Below are 22,152 nucleotides of genomic sequence, written 5' to 3' on the forward strand. Positions count from 1 at the left end.
TTCGTATTGAAATGGTATCTTTAATTATGTGGAAAGAGCAATATCTCACAAATACACAAATTAGTGATTCTAGCCTTCAACCAAACTGATGGAGGAAGATTGGTGTCACGCACTTCTAGATAAAATAAACTTTATTCAAATTACTTAAAACCTGTGTCCTATGTGAGCCACAGCAACTTAAATTATTAATAAGATGCCGAAGGTAGGTGCACTCGCATAGATCATATCTGTCTACATTTGTCTGTCTTTTAATTAGTCACTATTTGGTACATGTGTAGTCAAGAAAAGACTAGTTCATATCCAAAACTGTTTGATACAAATTGTTCGCTATGCCATACCAGCATCTGTCGATCATCTGCAAAAACAGAAGCCAATGAGCTCAAACTTTTTACCAAATAGAGATCTGGGTGAGTGTAGACTTGTATGCAATATCAATGATTGCCTTTTGATCATAATGGTTGACTATGCACAGATGCCACCGATTGGATATAAAAATGTTTGCTTATTCTTTTCCAAAGACTGAATCTCCATGTGCATACTACACTTGAGGGATGATAAATACTACAAAGAAACTTTATACAGATTATAATTTAAGATATTATATTATAATTACAGATGACAAAATTGTCTACCAACTTGCAGATGTTCATAGAAGTTAGTGGTGTTTCAATAGAAAAAAAAAATAAAGTATTTTAGTATAGCCATTATGCAAGATATTTGAAATCATTTCAGTGTCCACCCTGATCTCCAAATTTTGCTATAATTTCTTGGTTGAAAGGATTCTGTTTTCCAAAAATTCCAGGCCATCTTTGTATTACTTCTTCCCAGATCAGATCTGCTCCAACTGCAGAAGAAATCTGTGGAACAAAATGTGGAAGTTAGAATGTTATAGCCACTTTTGTTGTATACCAATAAAGCAACAATGCAAACCAAAAGTAGGCCTGTAAGCATACAAAACTGCACATTTTAAATGCAGAAAAAAGAAAAACACAAATCGCTCTATTAGAAAGACGGAGGGTGAAACCCACATGAGGCCTGAAAAATTCAACATATGTTTGATGTTCATGAATATAGATGAAAAATGCCTTTCCAGAAAAAACGCTTTCTGTGCAGTCAATATTATGGAAAGGCATTCCTTCAGATCATATGAGCCAACTTTTTTTTAAATGATTGGGTGTGCTCATGTTGCCTCACCTCTCCTTCCATATGACTGAAAAACACCATGCACAGATATGGTTAATGGCTTCGGCAGAACAAATATTGGTGATGCACAAGTACCCACAGAGCTGGCTCCTATGCTTCAGATATATTTTAAACAGGCCTGGATGAGTAACTCTCCAGCAGGGCTGGTACAAATTTGAGTATCGGGGGCAGCTCTAGGCTCACAAATGTTTGTTTAAAATGTGCTGCTAAGCGCCTGTCTGTTTCCCAGCCCTACTTTTAATACAACAGTTGCAAGAGGCAATTGCTGTGCACTTGGGACCACCACTGATCCGTTAGACTCAGTTGTGAACTTTCTACTGAATAATAGACCACTTTGTGGAATTATTGTCTTCAGGCATGTACTGAAATATAGGGTGGTGTGCTTTGTGTTCTTATCAGTCTATGTCCAGGCCTGTTTTAAAATTAAAGGGTTTGCTGCACCATAGTGAGTACTGAAATGTAAAAACAAAAAATATAATTACAAACTCACAATAAATATATATTGATAAAGACACCAGGGAGTTAACAGGATACAACACAGTTGGTCCACTATTCTATTATTTTCTCTAGTACAGCCATATCGGGGACAATGCTGACCATGGGGTATAGATGGCGCTATAGATGGCGCTGTGCTGGGAGTATGACTGGGGACTGGGTACACACTACAGGCTTTTCAGCAGATTATTGTGGCAATCACACGATAAATGACTGTTCGGCCCAATACTGCACTAGCACATTGTATCGTTTCATTTGATATTTAAACCGGACTAAAAATCTTGTTTAATGATGGAACGATGTCGTTCCACTGCTGCAATGTGTATGCACTCACGTTCAGGATCTCCATACAGTTTGCAGAGTCATGATCTTTTCAGTAGATGGTTATGACAGATGAAGAGCACAAATCTGAGGTTATATTTTTTTAAAACTTGAATTTGCATGCTGAACGGGACTTTTTTGTTTTTCATTCGTTTGTAAAATCATTACTAATATGGCAAGGGGAGAATTTTTCTGTAGTGTGTACCCAGCCTAAGGCACTAAATTCTACCTACCTACCTGACTGGCCTGCTCCCTCCCCTCTATGTTCCCCTGGACAGAGGACAATCAATTTTTTAACAGTGGGCACTTTTTTAGTTTTAGTTCTATTTGTTTTTATTTTATGTTTCCCAACTAGAACGGATGGCGGTCCCACGCCGCCCCGCTCTCCAGCTCTGGTTGCCTGGCAAAAGTGTCACTCGTTTGCAAAAACAAAGCAACTGACTACCCAGAATCTGCACCAGGGCAGCGATGGGCAGTCCCAGAAGCCACGGTATGTAGTGCCAAATTCCTCCATCTGAGATGGGACTGCCGGCAGTCCTCACCTGCTACAGAGAACTCAGACAGCGTTGGTGGGGGCTCGTCTCTTGCTTTTTCGGGACCAGTGGATCCATTCTTTCCCAGGAGCCTAGGTAAGGGGCATTGTGACCAGAGGTTATGTTCTGGATCTCTTGGGGACACCTTTGCAGAGTTTCCTTTCCACGCCCCTTCCATGATACTCCACCAGCAGAAAGGCTCTTCAGGGGGCCATGCAATTCCTGTTGTCATCAGAAGTGATTGTCCCAGTCCCGAGAGAGCAAAGAGGTTTGGATTATTATTCAAACCTGTTTCTTGTACAGCAGCCAGATTTGTCCTTCCACCCCATCCTGAACCTGAAGTCCCTCAACTTACGCTTGAGGGTAGCCAGATTCAGAATGCAGTCTGTCCGCTCTGTAATCAACTCCATGGAGCAGTACAAGTTTCTTGCATTCTTGGATATCAAGGATGCATACCTTCACATCCCATGGCACATCAACCACAAACCTCCTCTGGTTTGCTCTAGTTACGTCCCATTACCAGTTCTGAGCCCTACCTTTTGGTCTGGAAACAGCACCAAGGGTATTTACAAAGGTCATGGCAGCACTTTTACATCAGAAAGGGGTGACAGTTCTTCTGTACCTTGATGATCTTATCAAACCTATTTCTATTCCTCTTCTGTCCCACTTTTGCTTAATAGCAGAAATGCTGCAGTCGCATGGTTGGGTTATAAATGTAAAAAGGTCCAGCCTGTATTCGACCCAATGCATGGTTTTCCTGCTTCTCCTTTTTGCACCAGTTGTCAGAGGGTGTTTTTACCCCAGGACAAGATTTTGGGCATTCAAAAACAGGTGAAAACTTTGTTATCCATCAAGCATGTTTCCATTCTTCAGTGCACGAAACTTAATGGGGCAGATGGTGTCTTGTTTCAAAGCAGTACAGTTTGCTCACTTCCACTCATGGCCCTTCCAAATGTAGATACAAGCAAGATGGTTTAGGTCCAATCCTCAATTGGTGACCCAGTTCTTTTGTCTGTCACCACTGACTCGTTAGTCTCTCTTGTGGTGGCTAAAGACGTGGGTCACAGTCAGGGATGTACCCTCTCGGTGTCGGACTGGGCCATAGTAACCATCATCATCAACATTTATTTATATAGCGTCAACATATTCTGTAGCGCTTTACAATTGGAGACCAACACAGTAATAAAAGAGGTGAGAGGGCCCTGCTCGCAAGCTTACACTCTATGGGACAATGGGAGTTGGATACATGAGGTTAAATCTACATAGTGCATTTTGGTCCAGTCAGATTGCAAAGGTAAAAAAAACAAAAAAACCAAAAAGGATTAGTATGCTATATGATTCAGTCACACAGCAATGTTTGTCAGAGGGTTGTTGTCTTGTATGGATTGTATAACGGGTGGTAATAGGGTAATCTAGTGAGGTTAAGAGGGTGGTTGAGGAATATTATAAGCTTGTTTGAAGAGGTGGGTTTTCAGAGAATGCTTGAAAGTTTGTAGACCAGAAGAAGTCTTATTGTGCAAGGGAGGGAATTCAATAGAGTGAGTGCAGCCTGAAAAAGGTCCTGTACTAGGGAATGGGAGGATGTAATGAGAGTGGATGAGAGACACAGATCTTATGCAGAACGGAGTTGTCGAGTTGGGAGATATTTTGAGAAAAGAAAGGAGATGTATGTTGGTGTTATGTTGATGGCCTTGTAGGTTAGTAAACATATTTTAAATTCAGTAACAAACAGGCAACCAGTGTAGAGACAAACCGAGTTATTCAGCAAAGAAATAATGATTTGCATGGAAAATCAATCTAGCTGCTGCGTGCACTATAGATTGTAGGGGGTTGAGTCTGTTTTTAGGAAGACCAGACAGGACAACACAAATGGCAAGAGACCAGGAGAGGTTAGATAAATTTGGGTATCATCCACATAGAGATGATACTGAAATCCAAGGAGCTGATAAGTTTTCCAAGAGAAGTGGTATAAATAGAGAACAACAGAAGACCTAGTACTGAGCCTTGTGATACTCCAACGGAAACGGAGCAGAGGTGGATCCAGAGAAATTAACAACAAAAGAGCGTTTAGAAAGGTAGGACAAGAATCAGGATAGGACAATGTCTTGAAGACCTATGATTTATAGTGTTTGACACTGTTGACCACTCTCTTCTCATACGAATGCAGCAGATAGATCCAGGAGAATTAGAAGAGAGTAATGGCTTTTAGTTTTAGCAGTGAGCAAATCATTAACAACCTTAGTCAACGCAGTCTCTGTGGAGTGTTGAAAACGAAAGTCAGACTGAAGATGATCCAATAGGTTGTGTCTGAAAGGAAGCGTGTGAGGCAAGTGTGGGCAAGTCTTTCTAGAAGCTCGGAGGGGCATGGGTACTGAGAGATGGGAAGGAAATTTGAGAGAGGGGGTCAGAATTTAGTTTTTCAGAATAGGAGTAATCACTGCCTGCTTGTATAGTGATGAAAAGATGCCAATAGAGAGTGAGAAATTACAGATTTTAGTTAGAGGTGGAAAGAGCACAGGAGACAGGGATCTAACAATTTGTGAGGGAATAGGATCAAGAGGACAGGAGGTAGAGTAAGAAGAGAGTAGATACTTCATCTTTATTTGTGGGGTCAAATGTAGAGAGGGTGTCAGAGGATGCTGGGAAGGAATTGAGCTGATTGCTTGTTGAGAATGAGGATACTATTTCTAGTCTGATCTTATCAATCTTGTCCTTGAAGTAGGAAGTAAGATCCTGGGCACTGATAGTAGACGGAGGACGGGAGGATTGAGAAGAGATTTAAATGCATTAAAAAGGCGGTTGGGGTTAGAAGCCTGAGCATAGATGAGAGATTGGAAATATGTTTGCTTTGCAGTGTCCAGAGCGTTTTGATAGGGACATTAGATTGTAGTATATGTGAAGAAATCATTAGAGGTACGAGATTTACGCCAGTGACATTCTGCTTTACGGGAAAGTTTTTGAAGATTTTGTGTTACTTTAGTGTGCATCGAAGTGTGGTATGAAGTGTCACTGGAGCCAATTGAGCAAGGGCTGTTGCTGGGGTTTGGTGAAAGTGAGGTACTGCTATCTCAGGGGAGGATAATATAGAGAAGGTGTTGGAGACACAAGCCTTAACAGCTGGTGTTCAGAGACCCTGAACCTCTGTCTTCAGGGACTTTTGTCCCAGAAAGAGACAAGCTGCCCTCAATCTTCTCAAGCTATAGGCAGTTTTCAATGGTCTGGTACAGGCACAAGTCTTTCTGAAGAACAGACCCATTCAAGTCAGTCTGACAATGCCATGGCGATAGCGTATATCAATCACCAGGGGTTCCCTTGCAATGAAGGAAGCAACCAGGCTCATGAGCTGTGTGGAACTTCATGTCCCAGCCATATCGGCGGTCTTTATCCCAGGGGTGGACAACTGGGATGCGACTACTACAAGTCACCATGACATTCATCCAGGGGAAAGATCCATCCACCTTTTAAACGGTTGGATATTTAAATTTAATATATAAGTTGATTGAGATCATGGATGTATAATCAAGAGACACGACTTCAGTTAGCACAACAAATAGATTTATTTAAAATACACTTAGCTATAAGTGTTGATTAATTCATAGGTATATGTCCAGTACAGCAATCGCATCAGCAATTCTAGGAGCCCTCCAGTCAATCAGTGAGGCTAGAATAAGTTTCAGGCCTAGCAGCCTTATCTACACCAATAATTTCAACCACATTTCCCAAAACATTTTTTTCAAGAGTGGCATCATTTAGCTAGTCACATGCAGGGACATATTCAATTGTTGGCATTACTCGAAAAAGTAACGTGGAGTGCGCACTATTACCGTCATTACGGTAATAGTGTTCGTAATTACCGTTATTATGGTACATTTAACGCTGGATTTCAGCTCGCAGCTCAGGGAGCTGCGAGCTGAAATCCGGCTTAGAATTACCGTAATAATGGTAATATTTTTAATGCCGCGGGAAACGCCAACAATTAAATATGCCCCGCAAAGTCTCTTATGGGAAACAAATTGGGTATTTCCAACTAGTCAGGATCCTCATCTGAAGGCCAGTGAGACCCAATCAATGACATCCACCATCAGTGTTACAGATGGATTGTTCTTTTGCCAGTCCAGCTGCACATGTCTCCTACGATTACGGGAAAGAGTTGCCATGGACTCTTGTACAGCATTCAAAAACTGCAACTCCACAATTTATGGGAGCTGATCGCCTGTATTCTCAAGCACGTCTGCTCAGATTTTCTTCCTTTCATTCAATTGCCAATATATCCAGCCGAACTTGCTGTTGAAGGACTTCTTTAAACAATGGAAAGCCTCTGCCCACAATGAGCGGTTAAGGGAACTTTGGTACCATGGCAGCTACCCCAATAACCGTCTGGTCCTTCACAGTGACCGGCAAGAGTGTCCTATAATATTCTTCAATGGTACCATGAATACACAGTACCTTAACTCTGGGCAGCCTGGAGGTTATGGACTCTGGCATAACAGAGCTAGAGACTAAAGTGAATTCACTCCCGGGGGTAAATTTATCAAGCTGCAGGTTTGAAAATGGGGAGATGTTGTCTATAGCAACCAATCAGATTTTAAACATTTTGTAGAATGTACTAAATAAATGATAACTGGAATCTGACTGTTTGCTATAGGCAACATCTCCACTTTTGCAAACCCGCAACTTGATAAATTTATCCCCTGGAATCCACCAAAGCTTATACTACATTTTTATTTACAAGGACAGTCACTTGAAACAGAAAGACACTCACTACCCACTTTAGAACTCATAGCGCATCAACTTGAATATACCCCAGTGTCCTGGGCAACAGAAAACTCCATAGGCTCCTGCAACATAGGACACTGGGCCCACAAGTGGCCTGTTTCAGCACACTCAAAGCATAGCGGAGCAGACATGGGGCTAGATTTACTAAACTGCGGGTTTGAAAAAGTGGGGATGTTGCCTATAGCAACCAATCAGATTCTAGCTGTCATTTTGTAGAAGGTACTAAATAATTGAAAGCTAGAATCTGATTGGTTGCTATAGGCAACATCCCCACTTTTTCAAACCCGCAGCTTAGTAAATCTAACCCATGGCCTTAGTTGGTTCCTTGTCTGCAGTATCTTTCCCATTGACTCCCCTTGAAAGGACCTGTAAACCCAGCTTCTTACGAGGCACTGGCTTTGGAAGCCATGTCAGAGGTTTGGACACTCCATTTGTAGCCTTTATGCACCATAAATGTAGCAACTAAACCCATGTATATACAGTCAACGTTTAGTGACTGTACTTACATCAATTCATAACTTAATTTAGAAATTAGTAGAAGAATATAACATACTATTGTTATTGGATTGTTAGAGAATGTAAATTTCACAGTGATGGTATTAGTTCATGGACTGAGTAATTGTTGAACTTATACTTTTGTGCAGACTATTGTTTTATCTGCTGTGTTTTTTTTACGATATGGGCATTTTACACATTTCATCTTGCACATGCTTTTTCTTACTCTAGTATTACTTTATATTGTATTTGAAATTTAAAGCAAGGTGTCTCAGTTTGGAAATACTATTTACTTATTCGGCATGAATTTGAAGAGAAACATTTGGTACTTGGTATCACTAATTCTTTGAATATGCCATAAAGCTATTAGTTTTAGAGGACCCCAACTTCCAAACTTATTTTTGCAGCAGTTGCAAGTGAATTGTGACATTATATCAACATTGCTTTTAAAAATGCACTTTTTCCACCCCTCTATTTAGTTCCAATAATCTTGTTCTGCAAAATCTCATTACTATGCTCCTCATACTCCGTTGCACTTAGTGTGCACTGTGCTAGGAACACTCTCATTCTGAACTACTTATCTGCTGAGCAAACATTTTCACCTTCATAAATGCTGCGTTCTTGCTCCACAAACATATGCACCATGGGTGAAATCTAGGCTCACTTGGCGTATCTAAAGCTGATTTTGCGCTGATTTTTAATGTATATTAGGTTTACTGGGTCACAACATATTTTGATGACAGATAAATGGTTAAAAAACAAGAGTTGAAATTACATTAAAAACCAGATCAATATGAAAAGTAATTAGATATGTGTTTAACATGTTACAGAATAAACTAATATCGATTAGGTTATTACAAAAAGGAAACTGTAAAAATCTCAACAAAATACCAGACTGGGCTATAAACTGGGGAATAAATTGTACTGATGTACAAATATGCACCCTACAAAATGACATAATTCGTGTACAACACCCCCATGTACACAAACAAAAATTGAAGGCCATGCATTGCCAAGATTACCTTCAAATGCGAACTCCACTGTCAGTGACTTCCAGCAGGTCTAATGACGGAAGTAGGAGCCAAGCAGATTGTTCCATGTGCCCATTAAAGTTACACACAGCTTTTGTAACAGAAAATCCCTACAATGTCACCATGTAATGCCACAGAAATTTCCATGCAGAGATTTTTGTGACTTAAACCACTCAAGCAAGGCAGTACTAATAGGTACTGGTAGGTCCAGGTAAAACCGATCTAATATTAACAGCTTTATTACCATTAGAAAGAAAAAATAAAAAAGTTATACTATTGGTCCAGTCCACATTACTGACTCAAACCTTTAGTAAGGTAAACATATTTGGCATCCCTATACTAAGGAGAACTTGGCAGTAAAAGTTTGCAGTCCCTTTCAGGGGTTACACAAGACTTTTAAAAGTAACTATATGAAGTAATAAGGAAAATAATATATTTTATTATTTTTGCCTGGGTAGTTACTATGTGTAGTTTTGCCTGTATGGAAATGGAAATGCTGACGGAAATTGACTGGACCAATAGTGAGACACCCACTATTAATACACCTTCCTCTAATGTAGCAAATATCTGACATAAGTGACTAGATTTCATTGTGATCTCTACTTGTTTGATGTAATTCTTCTATTTGGCACTCTATATCTTATTAAAAGGAACTCCATAATATAATACATTTTTGTATGAACACATAAATCTGGCATTGTCTACTAATCACTAGAAGTTTCAGAATAAAAACAGGGCAATAGATCATGGATTGCATTTTTGTTGCCCATTTTTATTCACTGCAAAATATCCAAACTCTCATGAAGTGGATAACCTTCTTCAGCCTGCTTTCAGAGAACAGAGCCAAACACAAACATTGATGCGGTTTTTAACCTGCTTTATCGTGTTTGCGGTCAACAAATATATGATGATATTAGAACTACCTTAATTAATATGGCTATGCTGATAACATGCAGTTGTGTATGTTTCACCAAATGATGAAACCCCTATGTCAATTATAAATAGATGCCTTGCAGAGCTTCAAAACTGGATGACTCAGGAAATTTTAATAGTCTAAATCTGCTGCCCAATGCCTAGTGCGGAACATTGTCAAATAATTGATCTTAAGACTATGTGTAAGTGTCCAATTCCTCCTCTGTTCAAACATCAGCAGGAATTACAGCCATATTTTAACAGGACCAGGTGGCTCATTTCTGTCATGCCTCACCTGGCTTAACTCTTCTCTTAAGAGCCTTGTGTTTTCCACCTGTGCCTCAGCGACTTGTAGCATCTGAGCTTGCTGCTGTTGCTGCGCAGCGGCCACATTACGAGGGTTCTCAGTACTTCCTCCATGTTGACGTCTGCGCGGGTTGGGTAGCGGAAACTTGCTTCCCGGAGCATCCCACTCCTGACACCACTTGTGGCAAGAGCCCGCTACAGCAGAAGCACACGCGTACAGCTTCTTCCTTTTTATGGTTCTTTATTGTCAGGATGGTAATAATGTTTTGACACCATATACTTGCACAGCAATTATGGAGACCCTCAACGCTTACTATACATAGTCCAGCTCTCTGTCCAGATCAGCCAGCTAGCCCAGCGTTGATCTCCCTGAACAATGAAACAAGCAGGGTTTTATACCTGATACTCCTCCCACAGGCCTAGCTTGATGGACAGGTGACACACCCACCTTCTCTTTAAAAGGAAACGCCCATCCCTGGCTCTGTTTAGACTATCAGACCCACCCTGTCTGTTTGCTGAGAGGAAGCAGCTTTTAAATCATGTAAGTAAACCAATTTTAAACCACACATATGTTTTTACCTGGTTTAATCTCCACCTAGGTACATAACTGTGCCAATGTTTTACTCTACTTCCCTGCTTTCTCTGCATATTGCCAGCTAATTGCCTCCTTTTGTTACATAAGGAAAACTGACAGATGGAAGTACTTAAAGTTGAAGAATATCAGCTCACTATGCTGCATGCCTTTGGATGTGGATGGCTCAACTTTTACAATGCTATATTTCTATTCACAGGTGCAGCAGACAAGTATCTAGTCTGCTTGTAAAACTTTCAAATTAACTGTGCAGCAGCCACATTATAGTCATCATCCACTGTTCAATGTGCTGTTTCCCATGCATAGATTGGTCTGCACGAAAAGGGTCTAGGTTAATGAAACGCCTGAACAATCCAGATTCCCTTTCACCTGGTCAGATCAACAGGATAGGGACTTCCCACCACCCAAATATCCATAGAGTCTCTGGCTTTTGAGCCTTCAGCTTCACAGCACTGTGTGGAATTGCTGGACTATCAGAGGTCCATATTTAAAACAAAACCTAATGTTCTTATTTTTTTAACTCTTTGCATGTCCCACTTTATTTGAAAAGATGCTCTTTATTCGTGTTTAGACTCCTCCTTGGAGGAGTCTATTTTCTATTAATATATTAATTATTATTATTATTATTATTATTATTATTAATAAGAATTTTATGTGCTATAAACCACCGCCATACTAACATCAATATTAACTATGAAATAAACAACATGAATTTTCAACATTACATATTTCGTATTACAGCCTGCAGACCAATAAAATTATGATGTGGTGTTATTCTTGATTATTGATAATACTGGCAAATCTATAAGCTCTGGGTTGCCTCCAGCTAACTGAAACACAATACAATTTCCCTAATGGGGATTCCAAACATTGGTAACCTTGGTAATCTGCAAATTGCTACAAGGAAAGCATTACACATCTTCTTTAATACAAAATACATTTACAGCTAATCTTATTTACATATTTATGTACACATGAATTCAATACCTGACTAGGGTGAAATCCATCTACTGGTTCCAACAGGTCCCATGGCTTTCCTCCCAAACTTGCCCATTTTGCAGTCACTGAGAAAATAAATATTACTTATTAAAGTTTGTTGTGTATTCAACCTATTACATAATGGATTATATAAAAAAGATTTATTGAACCATTTTCTCAAATTCATTCACATTTGATAATGTGGGAATATGACTGACCTACACAGTTAGCTTAATACACTAGTGCATAATTAATATGTGGTTTAGTGCATAATTAAGGTCATTGCCTGTTGGCTGCACCTGAGGAAAGAGTTGAGTTCATAGAGTACAATAATTGCATAAAACAATTTTGATTGGTGTTAAATCTTTGATATATAGATGATTAGATTTTACTTAATTATACTGTATCTGGCAGCATGGAATAAACAAATCATATATTGGTTTGCCTTTATAGCGGACAATCAAATTGAGAATCCTCACTAAACTTCAGACTATCGCAGTGCAAGTAGCAACTAAAACTCTTAAAGATTTACATCAAATCCTCTCGAAATGTATCTGGGCTGGCAGGAAACCCAATGTCAAGATGTGCATTCTCCATAAAAACCCCAAAAAGAGGGAGATTTGACGGTCCCAGTTATCTTAAAGTACTATCATGCTACACATATGACCTCACCACTCAGAGTCGGGACATACAAAGAGACAGGCATGACTAACTTGCTCTCCATATACTCACTTTTGACAATCAAACCCCAGAACAGGGTCATTGAAGCGAGGATGATCCCTGCAGTAGCTTTCTTACTATCAATATGGGATTGCTGCACCCAGCCTTACCATTTGCAATCCAACCATCCCTTGCTGAGCCCATTGTGAAATAACACAGCATGTGTGCCAGGCCTTAAACCAAAAGAGTTCCTAAGCTTGACCCAACATAACGTAAAAGTCCTCTCAGAAATTGCTCCTTTAATATTATTTCCTGAGTTCACAGAACTCTCTTTCCTGGCCCACTAATAGTTTCTTCCAACCCTAGTTGCTGCCAACCCTTCTACCTGCCTATGCTTCTCAATTTCATCCTACATCACAATGTTGTTGTTTTCAGTACATAAATATCTGAATCATCTAGAAATCAACTGAAATTAATGTTATTGATAAGACTGGATTTTTTCACATTTGTCTTGTGTCTCAGAATATCGTATGAGATATCTTTAAAATTCTACTAATGTCTCTACGATCTGATCCTGTCCCTTCCCCTATCATTCTTAATTTATGTTCCCTCATCTACCACCCATTTATGTAATACTACAAAAATTCAATAAAAAGTAAAAAAAAAAGAAACATGTATAGACCCTTCCCTCTGGGGAGGTTTTTAATCACCATATCATAGTCAAAACAGCAGTGAAAACACAGTACTTTGGGAAGGTGTTTTAATAAGGAGCAGGGGTCTCATAAAAGCTCCTGTCGTTTCACTTTGTACATTTCTATCTCAGCACTTATGTTGAGCACAAGTAAAATTTACAAAGGTCTCCCAAGCCAACCTAAATCCAACAGTTTGACTTTCCTGTTGCGAACAATTATTAATCTATAAATTATTTCTTTTGAAATTCAAATCAGAACACTCGTGAAGATTTGCTTTGTACAAATTGGACAGATCTGGTTGGATAGTACTCAGACCTATCTTATTTTCAGACCAGGGGGTAAATGTATGAATCTCCGGATTCTTCATCTCCGGCGTGTTCAGCCTCTTCAGCGCTTAAATTTAAAGCGCGCTGCATTGTAAAGGGAAGTTTCCCTTTACAATGCAGCGCCGCTTTAAATTTAAGCGCTGAAGAGGCTGAACACGCCGGAGATAAGGAATCCGGAGATTCATACATTTACCCCCTGATCTTATTAGGCCCAATTAGTGTGGTTAACAGATAATTGAACACAACAGCAAATCGTAGTTATCGTCCATCCATTCTTCCTTTTGGCCTTGATTGACAACTGATCCATTGCTGTCAGATGTTGATCAGAATTAGCAATAATTTTGGTCCCATTCAGACTAAAGTGACAAAATTGCCAGTACAAATTGCTGTGTGTATGATCACTTTAACACTCATCAATGAGGAACCAACTTAGTGAGTTTATCCCTCCACCCAAAGGTGGCCTTTACACACAAAGCTTAAATTAAATAAAAATTACATGTTAGGTCTAGCCCAGGCCACAACATGCCCTACAATCACAAGACCCACCAGGGCTGACACAACATTAATCAGCTATTAGGTAGGCCACACAAAATATGTCACATACAAAATTAAAGTAAATGCTTAATGACCTGATAATTTTCCATGGAGCAATAAAAAAATAAGGGGAGTTTACAATCAGGGCCGGACTGGGACTAAAAATCAGCCCTGGCATTTCAAGCATACAGGCCCATCTCTGTTGATGAGCATGAAAAAACTGGGTGCCGCTAAGGGCGTGGCCACATTATGCAGGGGGCGTGGTCAACATGGGGCATTGATACATACATTACATACATTATAATAAAACATTACATTTATCAGGCCCTCCATATCATGCCACCCCTCCACCCCAGAAGCACATTACAACACCCCCAGTCCACTGTACTTATCTATGCTTCTGATGCTGCTGACATCCATCAGAGTGGGAATGTCCTGTAGAGTGAGCAGGGAAACTCTTAGTCTCACAAGATTAATAAATCTCATGAGACTTAGAGCTCCTCGGCTTGCTCTGCAGGCTGTGTCCTGTCGGGGAACTGGGAGTAGCTATCCGCTCCCTCCTGCTAACCAGAGCTGGACTTAGTCTCAGGGGGCCCTAGGCCCTTAAGACAGGGGGCTCCTATTATGTAATATGGTTATTAGACACATTTTCAACAAATACATAGGCAATACTGTGAGCACTACTGTTAGGTGCCCACAGTTCTGCCTTCACAAGCAGTACAATGTGAAGTAGGACATACCTCCCAATTGTCCTTGCAGTCAGACCAAATCCTGACTAAGCGGGACAGTCACCCACCAAATTCAGGACAGTTGGCAGACTGTCCTGCTCTCTCTTACCTGTCTTGTCATTGTCACCACTTGTGGCTGCTGGTGTCTTTAGATCAGTTGCTGCTTGTCTGGATCCTGGCATGTTGGGGGCCCTATTTGGAAAAAAATGGGTACATGAAAGTTAGAAAACTCCAAACAGCACCGGTGTTAACACAATATAGCACCCACGTTATAAAATTAGGCCTCACTCCAGCCCCAATATTAAAATAATAGTATTCCAATTTAATAAATAAATCTATTTCCCTCCCTCCAAACAACCTCAGCAAGAAATTAAATAGCATTTATGTTTAATAAAAATAACCATTTCCCACAAACATCCCTGGCATTAAATAATTCATAATCACATTTAATAATTAGACCTCTTTTTCTCCAAACAGCCCCACATTCACTTAATAGCACACATTATAGTCATAAACTGTCCCCCACACACATTATAGTCATATACTGTCCCCCACACACATTGGCCATTTTTATTTCCCCCCTCCTACAGCCATTGCTCCCCCCCTGCAGACATTTTCAATCACCCCCTCTCCCCCCCACAGACATTTATTGCCCCTCTTCCCCCCCCCCGCACACATGTTCCGTTTCTCTCCCCCCCTGCACACATGTTCCGTTTCTCTCCCCCCCTGCACACATATTCCATTTCTCTTCCCCCCCTGCACATATATTCCATTTCTCTCCCCCCCTGCACACATATTCCGTTTCTCTCCCCCCCCCTCCCTGCCCACATATTCCGTTTCTCTCCCCCCCTCCCTGCACACATTATGCGTTTGTCTCCCCCCCTCCCTGCACACATATTCCGTTTGTCTCCCCCCCCCCTGCACACATATTCCGTTTGTCTCCCCCCCTCCCTGCACACATATTCTGTTTGTCTCCCCCCCTCCCTGCACACATATTCCATTTGTCTCCCCCCCTCCCTGCACACATACTGCGTTTGTCACCCCCCCTCCTCCCCACATACTGCGTTTGTCTTCCCCCCCCCTCCTCCCCACATACTGCGTTTGTCTTCCCCCCCTCCTCCCCACATACTGCGTTTGGCTCCCCCCCTCCCTGCACACATATTCTGTTTGTCTCCCCCCCTCCCTGCACACATATTCCGTTTGTCTCCCCCCCCTCCCTGCACACATACTGCGTTTGTCTCCCCCCCCTCTCTGCACACATATTCCGTTTGTCTCCCCCCCCCTGCACACATATTCCATTTGTCTGCCCCCCTCTCCCTGCACACATATTCCGTTTGTCTCCCTCCTCCTCCCTGCACACATATTCCGTTTGTCTCCCCCCCCTCCCTGCACACATACTGTGTTTGTCTCCCCCCCTCCTCCCCACATACTGCGTTTGTCTTCCCCCCCTCCTCCCCACATACTGCGTTTGTCTTCCCCCCCTCCTCCCCACATACTGCGTTTGTCTTCACCCCTCCTCCCCACATACTGCGTTTGTCTCCCCCCTCCCTCCCTGCACACATATTCCGTTTGTCTCCCCCCCCCCACTCCCTCCCTGCACACATACTGCGTTTGTCTCCCCCCCCCTCTCTGCACACATATTCTCTACACTTACCAAAGCACTGACAGCTGCCTCCACTGCAGCTAGTCCTACGCGGGAGCCGGGCCGGCGCACAGAGCCGTCATGACGTCACACGTCATGACGGCTACACACAAAGATGAAAAAAAAATTTTTTTTTATTTAATCGGTGTATCGCGGGGACCGGACCGGCCCACACTGCCATCGGCCCTTCTGGCATTTGCCAGAAGTGCCAGATGGCCAGTCCGGCCCTGTTTACAATACAGTAAGATGGATGTGATTGAGAACTTGTGATTTGCTCCTAATATTGGACAACATCCAACAGCGAAGTACACCACTCGAGGAGTACAGAGGGTGGATTTCACAGGAAAAAATATCATTTGAATCTGGAGTCCTAGGGGTAGATTAACTAAACTGCGGGTTTGAAAAAGTGGAGATGTTGCCTATAGCAACCAATCAGATTCGAGTTAGATTTACTTAGTACATTCTACAAAATGACTGCTAGAATCTGATTGGTTACTGTAGGCAACATCTCCACTTTTTCAAACCCGCAGTTTAGTAAGTATACCCCCTAGTTTCCTAGAAAAGGGCAGTAACAGTAACCCCTTAATGATGCCCCTTCAGTGTGTATTACACCAAAGAGGATACAAAGCATTTGTTCATAAACAAAACTAATATGCAGCAAAATAAGGTGGAAATTATATTATTAACAATAATGGTGCCCTGCAAATTCACTGATACAGCTTTTTTTTAATGTATGAGTGCTGCAATGTCATATAAAAACATTAGGATAATTTACAGGAAATAAGATCCATTTCTAAGGGAGGGACTGCAAGACATTACTTTGATTAAAAGTATTTAAGCACATAAACCCAGCAAGAATAAATGACAGTAAATGGCTCTAAAACAACGTGTATTACACTTTAAAATGATACAAGAAGACAAGAATACGTTATGGGATTATGAAATATTTAATTTCCAGTTCTGTGTCATTAGTTCAGACAGGATGCACTGAATTATAGACAATTGGGATGAGGAACACTGCATGCAAATGCATTTGCAGTGTCACTTATTGCCTTTAGTTTATTTGTTCTCTTGCATAAAACTATGTTATGCTTGTATAACCACGGTATTTAATGCAAATTTAGAAGCCTTACGGGCAAGAGAAAAGAAAAAACATCTCATACAAAAAGAGTTATGTCTTATGGTGCGGGGACATAGTGTGGGTGGAATGAAATATTGTGGCATCTTTGTGAAATATTTCTAAATCAGTACCCAGGCAAGTTATATCCCACAGACTTAACAATCTAATATATCTGTCTACCGCCAAGATAAAAGGTGCACATTATATTAAAACACAAAACATGCAGACATACAAGTGGTGGTTAAAATTAATTTTAAAAGGAAGAAAGGGGACAATATATTTATAAAGGGATAATACAAGAATTTACTCTGCTTTTGCATTTTTTTATCTACATAATTTGCTTATGTTAATTCAAGTATCAATATTAGTTGTTGCTTTTTTTTAAACAAGCTAAGTGGTATACTCGCAACAGTACTGTGGGAAGTATGAACACTGGCCAATAAATCAAAATTAGAGGTTTGTTTTTTTTAAATAAAATCTAAAACTGAATGACTAAAATAAATGGCAATAGTAATGATGCTAGAAAGTAAGTACACCGCATTAAAAGTTTTGTCTTATTTGTTTGTTTGTTTTTTAATAATATTTGGATATCTCCAAAAACATAAGCAAAATGCTGGGATAGAAATGCCAAGCATGTAATCCTGACTTGCTTGGCGGCAATCACATCAGATTCCAATGCAGAAATCTGTCTAGGAATAATTAGTCTTCCAATCAGACCTCCAATTTGGGTTCTCACCATGCCGGACTATGCATGCTGTTATTAATAGGGTATGACATGGAAAGCCGGTCATTGTTTCCAGAGGAGGCACACTAACATACATCTTATATTTGTTTTCTATTTTTCATCTTTTCTCTGTTTCATTAGATTTAGCAGTGGTTGGACTATACATCAAATCTTTAAAATATAAAAAAGTAGCAATACTGAAAACGTAATGACAAAATATTTTTTTTAAAGCCAAAAATTATAATTAGTTACTATTTCCCACATGTCACAATCAAAACGGACCTCCCCTGTGACCACATTTTTATATAATAATCACTCTCTGCACTATTTTGAAAACTGGGGAAATCAAGTTTTTAGTGCTGCAAAGATCAAAACGGCTTGGACCAGATAACAGTGGGTGTTCCAGGGAATACCAATGACACCTAGCGTAAGCAACGCAAGCCATCTCTCCACCTTAGATCTTCACCTTAAATGCCTAATTACACTGTGCCACAAATAAAAGACACCACTAGCAACCAATACTACTTATGCACCAATGATGCCTTTTCGAGGGACTGCCTCCATATTAAGTGTGACTGTTCCTATTTGGTATGTAGGTAGGGTTTATATATAATACTCTGCTCTATTTTTTCAAAAGCTTGTTTGCCGAGCAAATTTTCAAAAGTATAGTATGATAATAGTATGGGCAGCACGGTGGCTTAGTGGTTAGCACTCCTGCCTCACAGCACTGGGGTAATAGTTCAATTTCCGATCATGACCTTATCTGTGTGGAGTTTGTATGTTCTCCCCATGTTTGAGTGAGTATAATAGGGATGCTCCTGTTTCCTCCCACACTCCAAAAACATACTGGTAGGGTAATTGGCTGCTATCAAAACTGACCTTAGTCTCTCTTGGTCTGTGTGTGTATGTTAGGGAATTTAGACTGTAAGCTTCAATGGGGCAGGGACTGATGTGAGTGAGAACTATGTACAGCGCTGCGGAATTAGTGCTGCTATATAAATAACTGATGATGATGATGATGAATAATAGAAGCCGTTAAAGTACCCCAATGCTTTTGATTGCTTTGTTTATGGAAATGTTGTATTTTGGGGGCAATAGGACAGTTGTATATTGATTTTCTGATTTTTTACCTGAGTTATTTTTGTGAATATTTTGCAAATAAACACCATTGCTTTTGGGGGGATCTGATGGTCACGTGGTTAATATATTATTTGAACTAAACATACACTTTTGTATTAATATAACAGTGAATGTCTTGGCTGTCTACATTTAAGCTACTTTTAACTATGTGATTTATTTTGTTGCACATATTAAACTTAAATGGATGATACAAATAACTAAATAATTAAAATCTGAACTTATCCTGAAAACAACATTTATATATACTTAGGTGCTCATATTGAGTAAGGTACAAGTTCCATTTTTAAATGTAAAATATGCTTTATTTCTACTATGCATGCACATAAGCATAAAAAATGTGTATCCCTATTTCCATATTTGTGTATCCCTCAGTTGTGCTTCTTTACATCTTTAGAGACTGAACAGGGGAGGAAGGGGTGTTTTAACATAGACAAAGTACAGTTAAGGTTTGTTTACCTTACGCCCTACTCAGAGGTAGAGATTGCAGCAGATAATCCTGTCAGGAGGCCTATATAGTAACACAGTAACATAGTTGGCAAGGTTGAAAAAAGACACCAGTCCATCAAGTTCAACCTTATTGTGGATCTCCTGTGATCCCTTTCTTATATTTGGAATTGATCCAGATAAAGCAACCGCCATTCTGTTTCAATCGGGAAAATCCCTCCTGACCCAATATTGCAGTCCCATTTCTCCCTGGATCCACTACTGTCCTTCATTTTAATTAATAGTTGTAACCCTGAATATCATGTTCAGCTAAAAATTTGTCTAACCCTTTCTTAAACATATCTATTGAATTTGCCACCACAACCTTCCCTGGTAGTGAATTCCATATATTGACCGCTCTTACTATAAAGACCCCCTTCCTTTGCTGGTTGTGAAACTTCCTCTCCACTAACCTTAGGGGGTGACCGTGTGTCCTGTGTATAGTCCTTGGGGTAAAAAGTTCCCATGAAAGTTCTCTGTATTGACCCTTAATGTATTTGTACATGATTAAACTGGCTAATCTTTTCTTAGAACTTAATGACTCCATACCCTTTATCAATTTTGTCGCCCATCTCTAAATCCTTTCTAGTTCCAATAAGTCTTTTTTATGGAGTGGTGCCCAAAACTGTACTCTGTATTCAAGATGAGGTCTCACCAATGATTTATTTAGTGGCAAAATTACACCTTCTTCCCTTGCATCTATGCCTCTTTCTGTGCATGCCAATATTTTATTGGCCCTTGCAGCTGCTGCTTGATATTGGGCACTATTGCTAAATGTATTGTCTACGAGCACTCCCAAATCCTTTTCCATTTTAGATTCCCCTAAATTTGTTCCATTTAATTTATAGATTTAGTGCTTGTTTTTGATCCCTAAGTGCATAATCTTACATTTATCTATGTTAGACTTCATCTTCCATTTGGCCGCCCAATTCTCCAGTTTATTTAAGTCTCTCTGCAGAGAAACTACATCTTGCTCTGATTTTATTATCTTACAGAGTTTGGTGGCATATTCAAAAATGGAAACTTTGCTCTCTAAACCATCAACAAAGTCATTAATAAATAAATTAATAAATAAATTAAAAAAAGGAGTGGCCCCATCACTGAACCTTGAGGTACAGCACTTAAAACTTTTGACCAAATAAAAAATATTTAATTTATCACAACTCTCTGTTCCCTATTCTCCAACCAGTTTTTGACCCAAGTACAAATGTTGTTTCCTAAACCAAGTTCCCTTATTTTGTCAACCAACCTCTTGTGTGGCACTGTATCAAAGGTCTTTACAAAATCTAAGTAGACCACATCTACTGTACTGGTCTAAGTTCCCACTAACTTCCTTGTAAAAACTAATTAGATTAGTCTGATATGACCTTTCCCTCACAAATCCATGCTGATTTTCACTAATAGTATTATTGCGCACCAAGTAATCCTGAATACCATCCCTTAATATAGCTTCCAGTAGTTTCCCCACTATTGATGTCATGCTTACAGGTCTATAATTCCCTGGTTGTGATCTAATTCCCACTTTAAAAAACTGAACCACATCTGCTATTCGCCAATCCCTTGGTACTTAGCCAGATGAAAATTGAATCTATGAAAATTAAGAATAGCGGTCTAGCTATTTCTGAGTTTAGCTCCATGAAAACCCTTGGGTGTATGCCATCTAAACCTGGAGCTTTAAATATGTTGCAGGTCCTCTACCCAGGAACAATGGTCCGTGCTGCTGCTGCTGATGATGATTAAGCATATATTCAGGCTCTTCAAATGTATGCTGATGTCTTTGCAGGTTTATTTTGAATTGCATGTGTTATAAGTTATAAGCTTTTTTGCTGCATGCATTTTTTGTCTGAGCTTTTGGTAGATGTTGTCAACTCTAAGTGGTCTATTAATTAAGTGGTGAAGATGCAAATTGCCGCCATAAATGAATCCATAAGGCTTTTTCACCGCATTTTGCCTTTTAAGAAAGGGTTCATCCTGGAGAAATCTTTGATAACCCCATTAACGGAGCTTACCGCTGTCCCTATGGGGACGGTAACACTGGTCAATTCATCAAGCTGCTGTGTTTTTCGCAGCAAAGTCACGCCATCTCAGGATGGTGTTGCCAGTCTTTATAATGGGATCTAGCTATAGTCTCTCTGGCTTCACTTTAACCCTCACCCATGGAGGTCCTATGCACCTACGCATAGCTTTACCTCCATTCGCCGACAGTGTTAGGTTGCCAATGAATAGCAAAAAATCTATGTGCTGGAGGGGGGACTTTGCCAGGGCTCCCAGAGCAACACCCAGCATGACAAATTACAGTGATGCTCCATCAATAAATACACTTCTAAATGAGCCACAGTGTGTAAAGAGGAATATGATCACTGGATAGAGCCCTAAACTAATGTATATTGAAATTCTTGTGAACATATTTTCCAAAACCTCTAGAAGGGTTAAAATTTCTGAATCTATTAACATCACATAG

At 40.1% G+C, this 22,152-nt stretch overlaps 1 protein-coding gene across 1 annotated transcript in view; it reads right to left on the reverse strand.

Annotated features, from left to right (window-relative positions):
- Window positions 1–22,152, reverse strand: part of AOAH (acyloxyacyl hydrolase) — a 104,890-nt gene continuing 82,738 nt past the window's right edge. Inside the window, exons 20-21 of the mRNA XM_075212562.1 lie at window positions 11,652–11,728; window positions 1–857 (exon numbers count right to left, since the gene is read on the reverse strand). Of these exons, the coding sequence (XP_075068663.1) occupies window positions 729–857; window positions 11,652–11,728 (206 nt within the window). The 3' untranslated portion in view covers window positions 1–728. The remainder of the gene's footprint in view (window positions 858–11,651; window positions 11,729–22,152) is intronic.

Source organism: Mixophyes fleayi, chromosome 5, assembly GCF_038048845.1.
Source record: "Mixophyes fleayi isolate aMixFle1 chromosome 5, aMixFle1.hap1, whole genome shotgun sequence".
Lineage (NCBI taxonomy): Eukaryota > Metazoa > Chordata > Amphibia > Anura > Limnodynastidae > Mixophyes > Mixophyes fleayi.